This window comes from Chaetura pelagica, unplaced genomic scaffold (genome assembly GCF_000747805.2).
Source record: "Chaetura pelagica isolate M959 unplaced genomic scaffold, ChaPel_1.0 scaffold117, whole genome shotgun sequence".
Classification (NCBI taxonomy): domain Eukaryota; kingdom Metazoa; phylum Chordata; class Aves; order Apodiformes; family Apodidae; genus Chaetura; species Chaetura pelagica.
The window spans coordinates 339041-351136 of NW_009954185.1; the positions used below are offsets into that span (position 1 = coordinate 339041).

The window sequence follows — 12096 nt, forward strand, 5'->3', positions numbered from 1 at the left end:
AATGGGGTTTGTTTCAAGGTCATCTGTAATTTATATTTATGTCTTGAAAATATTTCAAAATTCATCTGCAAATTCTCCTATAAAGTGATGTTTGCTAAACAGATGGTGTTCTTCATATACTGATGTGTGAAACAGTAGTATTACATAATTAAAGTTTAAAGCACAGTATGTGGTTTAACAATACAGAAAAGCTGTCTTCACTAAAGCAGAGGTATAGACTAATCCAGGAATATAGCTATTTTTGACTCCTGGAAAGAGTCCAGTGTTGTAGCTTGTGGGTGGAGAAAAGAAACAGGGAGAAGGAGGTATTAGGTCACCTAATCCTAAGCCCCAGAGAACACTGTTAAACTTGATTCTCCTTATTGCATCTTTTCTGGCAGAAAAACTTAGCATTTGTACAGATTTCCCTTTTACTGCTGCCCGAACAGATGCGCAGTACTAAAGATATAAAATCCCTACATCCATTTATACTAAATCTGTTAATTATTGGTGTGTCTACTATTCAGGAATATTGGTGAGTCACTAGCACACTGCCTATCATTTTATATTTGTTGGTATCGACTAAGATGTCTGAGAGCTGATCAAAATATTGGAGAGAGATATCATACACTGCCTGCCCTCACTTCCATTACCTGAAAGAAGCCAAGTGTGGGAAGGCTGAAGAGCACTAAAAGATAATCTGGCTAAAGATAACATTACTTTGCAGACATAAATTTTGGCCTGGAAGCTATTAAAAGTAAGTTACCTCAAAAAACCACCTGGGATGAGGTACATCTGTGGACTGGCAAGGGAAAAAAGGAAAGGCAAGAAAGGCCACCCTAGAGGTCACCTCATGAGACCTTGGCTCATGAGGTTTTCCACTTTTTTAAGAGAAGTATTCTCTTTAAGTAACTTGGAAATATAAGAGTGATTTTTCAACTATAATCCAAAGAGTAACCCTTTTTATGTTGTTAGACAGAAAGCCTCTGCTATTTCCTCTACTACATAAGACTTTGTATAGTTTATTCATTGGAGCATCTATTTGTTGCCACTCATACACAGTAGCACTCTGGAACCTCTTCCTTCACCAGGAGGAATCAGACAGATGATTCTAAAGCTAAGTGAAGGACATTTCCACCTAAAAGTAGCTGAGAAATCTATCAATACAAATATTGTCTACTTTTTACAGAAACTGGTATTTCCAGTTTCACCTTGGATACTGGATGACATTTTGATCATTAAAGAACAACTAATCAGGAACTAAAAATTTTATCATACATAATAAAAAAGTATGGAATATCCAATGTGCTCAGTTTCCTACTCAAATTGTGATCAGACTCAAAGCAGCTTTCACATGGATATCTTCTTTTAGCTATCAAGCTAACAATCACTATCTCTTCCGTTCCAATAAACTACAGATTTCCGTAATTACTGGATCTCAGAATATATTTAGATACCAACCATTTCTTAATTTTTATCAGTTTTGTCAAGATTATGAAGTGCTGCAAATGGAACAGGCTGAAATCTGAGGTTGGCAGTTACAGGAAAATATACTGGAAAATACTTGCCCTGACTAAAAGGTCCATATACTCCAAAAAGCATAAACATCTGCTCCCTTAACCTACTGCATACTTTTTTATTATCTACATTTATCCCACATACTCTTGTATAACTTGGAAGGCAACTGAATACTTTAAGCACTCCAGAGCTTCACACCTTAGTAGGATTCTTTTCTGGAACTAAGAAAATTCTTGTTTATAGGTATATGGCCAGGTGTATTCAAACTTTGCCTCAGTTCTAGAAAGAGAGCTTCCAAAAGACACATTACTGATTAAAGATAACTTGCAAATCAGCTCTGGTGTTTTAAATCATTGAGCTACCCAAGCCTAAAAGTATTTGAAACATCTCTTGGTTTTAAAAAAGTCCTATTTTTAAACAGTTCTAACCCTAAGCCATCAGATTAAACTTCTATACAGCAGAAAGGACAGTTATGAAATTTTCCTAAAAAAGAAAGCACAGCATTCTGGGATGACAGCAAACAAGAGAAATGTCAGACTAAACATACATTTTTGAGAGAAGACGTAAGCAACTAAACAGAGTGCAGAAGTGCCATCTCATCTTTAAAGAGCATATGCCCAGATTTGTTTGGAAACACTGCCAGGATCAGCTCAGCAACCACCACTTCACCTTCCTCCATAAAGACATTTCATAGAAGCAGGAGAATAGGTTCAGTGTTGAGTCTGGTGTGCTTATTCCTTCCCTTCAGATTACTTCTATTTGAGGTGTTGGTTTTGTTTGTTGCTTCTTTTTTCTCCCCTTGCTTTTCCTTGTATTTTAAGATCTATTCCTAACTACACGCTTTAATATATTATGCTGCTGATCAGAAGCAGGTGGTAAAACTATCACGGGCTTGTTCTAATTGGTTTAGAGGTGAACAGACGATTCTTAATTCATTTAATTATTTTAAAAGTACCTTACACTTTCTCAGCACTGTTACAGAACATCAGAGGAAAAGATCTATATGAAACAGTTACTTTGCTTTCCACCATACCAGATGAAAAAGTGTAGTATGTCTAGAATGCAAATCAACACATATGTAGCAGGCTTTCCACACTACCCTAGCAATGTGAATTGCAAAGGAGATGGATTAATGCCAACTTGCCTTTTGGAAAAACTGCTACCAGAATATATCTGGTGAAGCAAGCTGTTTCAGGATGCACAATGGAAAACATCTCAGTACTCTGAAAGCTCAAATCTTAGAATGAAGTTTCCAAACTCCTGTAAAAGCTAATTCAGTCCATCTTCAGTGGAAGCCATCTGTTTTTTGAGGAAACAAAACACCCACATGGCCCACAGACTTTTGTGCATTTGTGAATGGCTCAGTACATCGAAGTTTTAAAGTTCATGTGATCACAAAACCTGGTTTCTAAAAATTGCCTTTAATATATTACTATTCGATTCATGTTCTAGGATAAACAGTTGGATATTAACTAGCAGCCATGTAAGACTTCCTGTGGATGATTTCTTTTGGGGGATGTTAAGTGAGGTTGTTAACTGCAACAAAAGTACATGATACTTAGTTTCCTATAAGATGAACACAGTAAGTAATCTATTTTCCAAGATCTACAGGTCCTAAATAATGTTATTAACGTTATCAGATTAAAAGATGCAAGGGAAGGAAAAATCTGTGCAATTCAAGACCCCAGCATAGTGCACTCAGAAAAATCAAGGCGTGTTCTCTTTACGGAACTTCAGGCAAAGCAGCACATACACTCAGCAAGAACACTGCCTGTCCCAAATAACCTACTTTTCTTCCTCAGTTTTAGGTCATTTCATTTGCAAAACAAAGGTTAAAAATAACAATACTTTACAGTGTGTTACTTGGGACTTTGTTTACAGAATAATGTTTGCTCTAGAGTAAATAATTTTAAGGAAAATATCTTAAGTTGGAAAGGGAGCAAGAAAGAAGGTTGGCAATGAAGGGAAGAATGCTTGAAAAGGGTTCAGTTTTTGTTTCACAAAAAAAATCAAATGTGACTCTTGACTGCCAGAAACATGGAAGAGGTTCCCTGGCAGCACCCCTCCTCCATCCAGTGGAGCAGGATACAGAGCTCAACTCCTCCTATAGACATTAGTAAAAGAACACCGGAAGCCATGAAACAAGAGGAGAACCACAGGCACAGAAAGCAAGTGTGAGGTATCTGTGTAGACTTCAAAGAGAATGATGTAAGAGTGCCTGGGAGCTGGCCCATCCACTCAAATACTTGGTTTCTTTAAGTTTTAACTGAAAATGATGTCTCCAATACTAGTACAGCAAGGACATCTGATTTCACCTCTCATGGGGATGAGCTCAGGAAATGCACCTCCCTTCATAACTTTTGTATATTTTTTATTTTTTTAAGACCATGAAGCAAACATTTGGTTTCTGAAGAGTATATGTGTAAGCTACAAAGCTAAGAGCTTTCCTGATGCCAAACAGGAAAGGCTGTTCTAGCAGTGCACAGCACATGAAGTTTTGCACTGAATGCTAATGGCTCCTTCAAAAATCAGGACTACTGATCACAGTGAAGAAAACGAAAATGCAAATTACTTTCCTCCAAAGAAGGAATTCTTAGACATAACAGAATTGGTCTGTGGTTGCATTTCTGTGAGCTACCATATAAACACAACTACTCCACTCAAATAAACACAGAAGAGAAGATGTATCACTCACAATTAGACTCTCCAAAGTCATCTGCTATTACAAGTTTTCAGTTGCCAATGGTGCAGTAAGAAGCATGAGAAGAAAAGACACAGAATGAGTCTCCAATGTAGGCTAATCCAATATAACTTTGGGAACAGGAAAAAGCAGATGAAAACTGTGAACCAGTTCCATCTGTTTGTCATTATGAGAACATTAGAATAGTCTCTCAACAGTCTTGAGGAAGGCAGGTCATCTCCTCATGTGCCATTCTCCTGACAGAAGACAACCAACTGTCCAGCTAGAATGTAAGGCTACAAGGCTCTGTATTTATCAATTTCCTGCCTTTCCATCACACCAAAACATCCCATCACCACAGCTCCTGCTATACCAACAACAGGAACCAAACCCTGCCAAGAGCCTTACCTGTGACGCCAGGTGCAAAGGCCATGCCCCCCTGTTCCTGAGCGCTGATTTGCACTCGCCCATTCCTCCTCTCCCCTCACACGTGGGGATCACTGCCTTGCTTACAGAGTGTGACCAAGACCTCTGACCCACAGTCAGGCACACAAAACCTCCTCCCAAATCCATCAACATCAGTGAAGCCACAATACCCACAGCACATCTACCCAAGGGCAGCCTTGCGTAAGCAGTGAAATACTTAGTACTGGAGTCCTTACTAGGTTTTCTACAGCAATATGTCATGCTTGTCTGTGCAGTGTGTGCCCTGTACTCTGAGCAAACCACAACGTAACTGCAAAACTTTAAAAAGCACAATACAGAAGCCTGTAAAGTAGCACTTTCCAATGACAGACAGCATGTGCCACAGAGCTCCCAAATATATTTTGCACTTTAGCTTGCCAAATCTACTCATATTCCCCTTGCCCCAGCTCTGTATCCCCTGCAGCATCCCTCACCTGGAACCAGTGGAGGGAGAAGGGGGATGACAAAGAAAAACTCAGAAACCTGAAGTTTGTTTGGAATTTATTCCCTTGAACATTTCACACAGTTAAACAAATGTCTTGATTTCACAGCAACAGGAAACCCACGTGTTACATAATTCAGACACACACCCAAAACAAAAACAAGATAAAAACAACTGCATAAAATCAAAATCTTCAAAGAGGCTATACAGTGGCGATATGAAGCCTTTCTGAGCACTAATGGACTCACTTGAACATTATCTGTCACCAAGCTTCTTTTATGCATACTCTCTCCTTTTCTCTGGGTAAAACAACCTCAAAAAGGCAAAAAGACCATTTTTTCAGATCCCACTTTAAAAAAAAAATAAAAAATTAATTCTGCAATTAAAAACAACCCAACTCCTTCACACAAACTTGATACTATTTTTTCTAAGACACAAAAATATTTCATAAAGCTCTTAAAAGTGCCCAGAAAATTTCATATCACCCTTTAGAATATACACATAGAAACAATAAACAAATATTCCAGTGGCACAAGTCTAGAGGTCTGAAAGCCAGAGAGAAAGGTGGAATCAGGAGACGAGTTACTCCCAAGAAAAAGTGTTCTTAGCAGGATCCAGTCATAAGCACAAACTCAGCACACATTGCTATTCTGTATATCCTCCCTCAGTGCCAAAAACACGTTTAGAATTTTTCAGTGAAACTCGTAACAGATCAGCTGCACCTCCACTCTTTAGAACAAATAACCTTTCCATCATGCCTTTTCTTTTCCAGATTTTCTGGGCTTCGTATTGCTGATCCTTTAGCATTCTCTTTTTCCTTTACGCCAAAGCCGCTCAAATCCTGATAAGAACACTGCCAAGGAACATGATGGACTGGGAACAGTCAAGTGCTTATCCTAACAGAGATTCCTGGCTTGCTGCTAAGTGATGATTCACTGGGCACTGAACCCTGGTCCTAAACGGGCAACCCACACACTCTCCTCAGGTTCCAAAAATACAGGGTCTGGTTCTTAAGTTTATATTTTAACTGTTGCAGCAGAGAGAAATAAATCATGCATCAGATCTCTCTGCAGTTGTATGAAACCCCATAAAAGGGTTCAGTATCATGTGCCATGTCCTGCAAAACACATCACCACAGCTCTTCCAAACAGGACAACATTCAAGGCACAGAAGTAGAGGAATTATCCTTCCTCCCAGTTCAGTGGTGCATCCTGAAATATGGATATACTTTTTTATCTTTTTAAATATATTTTTTTGGGGGGTGGGGGTAGGGGAAATATAGATGTGTTTGAAAATGCACAGTTCTGCGGTTTAAAATAAAGGCACCACAAACAAAACATAATGCTACAGAATTAGTTTTCTGTTGCCTTCTGTAATTTAATGTTTAAATAGACCAAATTAAAACAAGAACAAAAACCAAATGTGAATAATAATGAAAAGAAGTGACCAAGGATTTAATGAAGATACATTTGTTTGCACAAGCAAACATTATTGCTTCAAGCTAAATCATTTTCACAAGGCATGTTCAATGTATACAGAACCATAAAGAGGCAATGTTCATTAACAAGAAGCTTATTTATATATAAAAATAAATACTAAATGCATTCATACTTTGTTAGACACAAAAGTAGAATTGTGTGCAAACAGTATTGGATGCATTTGTAAAGATTCGTTAAAATTGTACAGTTAAGATCCTTTTGAAAATGTAGCTGAGATAATTTACTTGAAAGGGCATGACACTGAGAGGAGTCAGCCTCCCTTCTCTAGCTCTCCGAGTCAGCAAAAGTACTTCCTCATGTAAAGCCCAGCTTTGCTTCCTATATGCAAGATTACTTAAGAGTCTACTGCAAAGGGCTTTGCTCAGAACACTGCTCCTTGAAAACACTTAAGGCACATCTGTAGGATGATTTCTAACTTTTCATATTGCATAACTATATCATATACACTATATATTTTTGTGATTTTAAATCAGGAGACCTAGTGCCTCTACTTTGTATTGCATTTTCCAGTTTTGCATACTTGCATTCGGGTTTCTTAATCTTTCACAGGTCAAGTAACTATGGCAAAGATCTCATGACTTGCCTTTTATTGCTGTACTTTTAAGTATGAGTTTCCCTAGCAGGTCTTTCCTTTGTGATTTCCCTATTGCCTACAGGGACAAATGTATTGCTGTAAGAATAAAAACATTAATAGGAAGCATCCTACAACAAAACATCATTGACTAAAGTCATCCCAAAGAGCATTATCATAAAGCTGATAGGGATAAAGACTGTTCCAAGTCCATCTGTCAGGAAAGAGCTGAAAGTTCAGAAATATGTTCTTACAGACCTTTAGAACAAACAGAAAAACAGCATTTTCATTAAAAGCACATTAAAACCATAAAACGTACTGTAAATAATATTCAAAAAAATTCAAGACACAGCAGTTACAGATTATCAAAGGGAGAGACATTTGAAAAGCAAAGTTTGTGGGGTTTTTTTTGGGTTTTTTTGGCAATACTAGCAATTTTGGCACAAAGGCAAATGCAGAAGATAGAGAAAAACAGGCAGACAGGGTACAGAGAAAGGTTACAGAATCTACAACAAGCATGCCACAGTTCAGCAAGACCAAAAGCACAGTAGGAGTTTTCCCCAACTTCCCTTCCCCAGAGAGAATGGCATCCATCACTCAAAAGCTTGTTGCCACTTCCCAAACTGAAGGATTGATGTATGTTGCAAGAGCCAGAGTGACCATAACCTCCCTGGGAACATCCTTTGTAACCACCACATAAGATGCTATGCAGGCTCTCTGGCAACCAGGCATAACCCTCACCAAGAAGGGTGATCCTAGATGACTGTTTCAAAAAACCTCAACTTGCTTATCACAGATTGTGCCCTGCAACTATCATCATTACAATACAAAAGCAGACAAAAGATATTTGAGTGCTAGCTAAGATTGCAGCCACCCAGCGAGGGACTGACATCTTAGCAAAATTAATATATGCCAGTCAGGTTAGTAACATATCACAAGTGTTTGCTGTGACCGATCATATCTCAGCTGACCAAACCTCCAGAGTATTTTGTGCTTGAATATATTTTAAGCACTAATCTGGCTAAAAAAGAAGAGGCCAGATTTGGTGGCACAACAAAATAGGCAGTGAGTGTAGAGGGGAAATCCACACAAGTTAAATCCATTTGGGATTCCATGGCAGCTAAAAAGCAGGCCTTGCACAAATCACCATTAAGCTCAACGGCCAAGCACTTTGCTAACTCAGGGCTGAATTTATCTCAGAGATACAAAATTTAGTAACAGTGGAGTTTTTGTCTTGTATATTCTTTTACTATTTTTTACTGTACACCTTCTTTTTGCCCTATAAACTATCTTTATATCTTAATCAAATATCAGACCGGCACATCTTAAATTTTTCTTAATAATTTTAGACACAACTTACAGTCCACATCAATATCCACCTCACTGCTGAAGACTGGCTGAGACCTTAGGGTCTGAAATTCCTATTGCTAAATTTAATTTGGTGGCACTTGCCTTAAGTGGTCACACATTTTCAGAGGTATGACTTAAATTAGCTGAGTCCACCAGATGGGTGAAGTGGAACCTTGGAAACAGCTGTTTCAATTTTAGAAAGGTTTTTGCTCAAGTATTTGTCTACTCTACAGAGAAAGCAAAATGTCTAGGCTCTTAAACAAACAATTTAATAAACTGCAGGAAAGCAGATAGTTCAAAGTCAAGAGTTATACTGAGATGCAATCTTATACACTCTTCTTGATTATTCAGGGAAAATACCCTATTCTTCCACTGGATTATCAAGCAAAAGGGTTTGGTTTGTGGGTGGTTTTTTTTCAAACTGTAAACACATGACAGGTTTCCTGACCTACGTACCCAGCAAGAACAGGAGCTAGAGGTAGATAACTACAGGACATGACTTATGCTAACAAAGAACTGACCTGCCTTTCATGACACTGTGGCTTGCTTTTAAAGTACACTGCATTTCACCTTCTCTCACTTCTTAACCATTGTTAGGCCAGTAGTTTTAAGAAATACTTAGAATCTACTTCACAAAGAAAAGGCCACCTCAGCCACTGATGGCATTTTTCTAGCAGAAAGGGGGAGGACAACAGAGGCACTACCCACTGTTCTGCCATTAAGAGTACTCCTGTCATACACACACAAGAATGCACCACAATACACCACCTTGAAGATAACTACCGTTACACACTGCTTTAGAAAAGCAGAATGCAAACAGAATGAGCCCTAGATTTCAAGTTTTGCCATTTGATAAAATGGAGTCTTTTCCGTTTTACTTGTATAGAAGTACTACAGTTCTGCTAACAGTTTGTGCCATCACTACATAAAGAGAGATGGAAACATCTGATTTATAGAAGTTTCTACCAAACCATGGCCTATTGCTTGCTCTACTTAGTGGTCACTTAGATGCCATTTACTGAATGCTCATTTATGAAAGTGAGTAATAACATTTGATCATTGGAAGGACTAAATCAGAGGAAGGAGACTGCCAGCAATTGCTTTGATAAACTAATTTATATATATATATTTATATATAGCTATACTCCACTTCTGCCACTTCTCATTAACAATGAGCTCCACAAAATACCTTATTCTCACACCAGAGGCCCTATGCTTCAATAAATATTTTTTTCCATTTATCTTAAATATGCTTCAGTCAAAAAAGCCCTCAAAACTCTTTGCTTTTAGAGAAAGCATATTTAAATCTATCCAGCTGCACCAAAAATGCTGCAGTAATCCCATCTGTCCAGAGTATTTTGCAAATGTCATCCTCCCATGCCTTTTCTCTTTCCTCCATTTTGCCATATGGAAATTCCACACAAACAAAAGAGGAAACTGAAAGTAACCGCACCTCAAGGATCAACTGCACACACAAAGAATAAATTTCTGTTGGTCTGCATTTAGTTACAATCTTAGAAACACTTGCAAGAATAATGCATAAAGTGAAACAAAAGCATCATTCTTATTTGCCTGCATGTTATCAAGGTATTTTCTCAACTAGATTCCATAAACATTCTTTTCTCAGAGTGTTGCTCTGAGTATTTTCTCTCTCTAAAAGTAACTGATCTAGTTTATCCATATTGTTCCGGAACAAAGAGTGGGAATCAAGTATCTTTTTTTCTGACATCACTAAATGAGCACTTAGGGGCTGGGCAAACGAGCATTTGTAGCACAGACACTTCTCTCATGTTAGAAGGAATTAGAATTTCAGGTTAAAAGGCAAAACTATGTCACAGCAAGACACACATTAACCACCCCATTCCCAAAGCCGTGGCTAAGAGCAGCACAGATTCTGGCAGTGAGGGAAGAGCACCATGACCTGCCAGCACCACGAAATTCAAGGGATTTAAGGAATCCGATCCCATTAACTGTCAGAGACACCAAGAATTCCAAAGGAGACCACAATCCAGAGATAATGAGATCTTTCCCATTCAAGTACTGGATTAATGAAGAGAAGCTTGGGAGAACAAGAAACCACACCCAGAATTCAGGCAAACACAGAAATCCAGTTTGAGTTTTCCAGTGCATCAGAACTTTTTTACCTTCACTGAGCTGTATACATTACAGTCCAGGACTCTATCTGGGCCCACTCAGAGGAGACCCTCAACTGAGCATCTGTGTTTTCCTGGAATTCTTTCAAATAATGTCTCTGAAAGGACTGAGAACGTCTAGGCCCCAAAGCCACAGTGTAACATAATATAGAGAGGTTTTCACAGAATACACAAAATTCACACGGCACCCCAAAAAAAAAAAAAAAAATCACACAAATTATACAACTCAAAGTTAGGTCACATTAATTCTTACTGGTCAGCAGGCTGCCCACAGAATTCCCCTAGGATCTGCACAAGAACTTCTGACTGGACATAGAGAAAGGGAACCCCAAAAGCCATCAGCTGACACATGAAAAAGGAGTCCAAAGGGTTCTGGGCTACCTGGTGCCCAATCGAAGAAACTGTGCTTTGCAGGCGCTGGCTTGCCAGCCTAACTCTGTGAAAGAGGCCGAGAGAGAACTGCACCACCCTGCTAAGGAAGGAAGCGGAGCTACCTGGGGCCCTCTCTGCTGAGGCCTGGATGGCATTTGCCCGTCCACTTCCATCACTTGCCATGGCGTCCTGCAGAGCTCCCTTGGTGTCCTGGAAAAATGGGGGAGAAATTAAATTAATATTAAAATTGAAAACGCCTCAGCAAAACTTTGTTTTTTACGTGAGGCTGTATGTACTGAAGATGTTGAACTAGAAGTCCATCCCTCTCACAATTAAGATAACCCTTTAGCATCATGCAAGATTTGGTCTGAACTACGTTCTTTCTCAATTTATGGCTTCATGAAAGCTCTGAAAAACAAGCTGGATTTCCAGAAAGTCAAAGCCACAAGATCCCTGCTCATCTGGGAAATAAAACAAAAACCATTTTCAGTCTTTCTTTTTGGCAAGAAGCATAGCACAATATTGGGACAGCTCTCTTAACCTTCCAAAAAGAAGGTGTACAGCTTCAGCTTGTACTAATAAAACCTGAGAAACAGGCAGAAAGGCAAGCACCACCACTACCACAAAGGAGAATTTAATTTAAAGGGAAAGGACAGCTCATAGCAAGCAGGCTTAACAGAATTTGTTAGGAGACTATTTTATCATTTGCTCAGACAGAAATACTGAAAAGCAGGTTGAGGATACAAATTAAGTGCTTCGGATTGTAAATAGAAAAGCTAGGAGACTTTTCTGTATTACACAGTGGGTCTTGATCCTATATTTAAAGCACAAATGCTTCAATTATGACAGTATAGGAAAAGAGACAGCCTTTCTTTCCACACAGGTTCCCATTAACACTCAGAAAACAGACAGACACGAATACAGGTCTTCATAGCCTATGCAACTGGGGTAGAACTTCATGTTCATTTTAAGAAAAAACATGCAGAAAACAAAACAAAACCAAAACTGGCAACTTAATTCATTTAGTCTCTGCCTGGACTGAGTAAGTATTTCAGCTGACAAGAAAA

The 12096-nt window shown here is 38.7% G+C and overlaps 1 protein-coding gene across 2 annotated transcripts in view; it reads right to left on the minus strand.

The window, feature by feature from the left end:
• MICAL3 (microtubule associated monooxygenase, calponin and LIM domain containing 3) overlaps nucleotides 1-12096 on the minus strand; it is a 102809-nt gene that overhangs the window by 52286 nt on the left and 38427 nt on the right. For both annotated transcript variants that reach the window (XM_010002923.1, XM_010002924.1), the window contains one exon: nucleotides 11152-11239. In XM_010002923.1, coding sequence (XP_010001225.1) covers nucleotides 11152-11239 — 88 coding nt within the window. The remainder of the gene's footprint in view (nucleotides 1-11151; nucleotides 11240-12096) is intronic.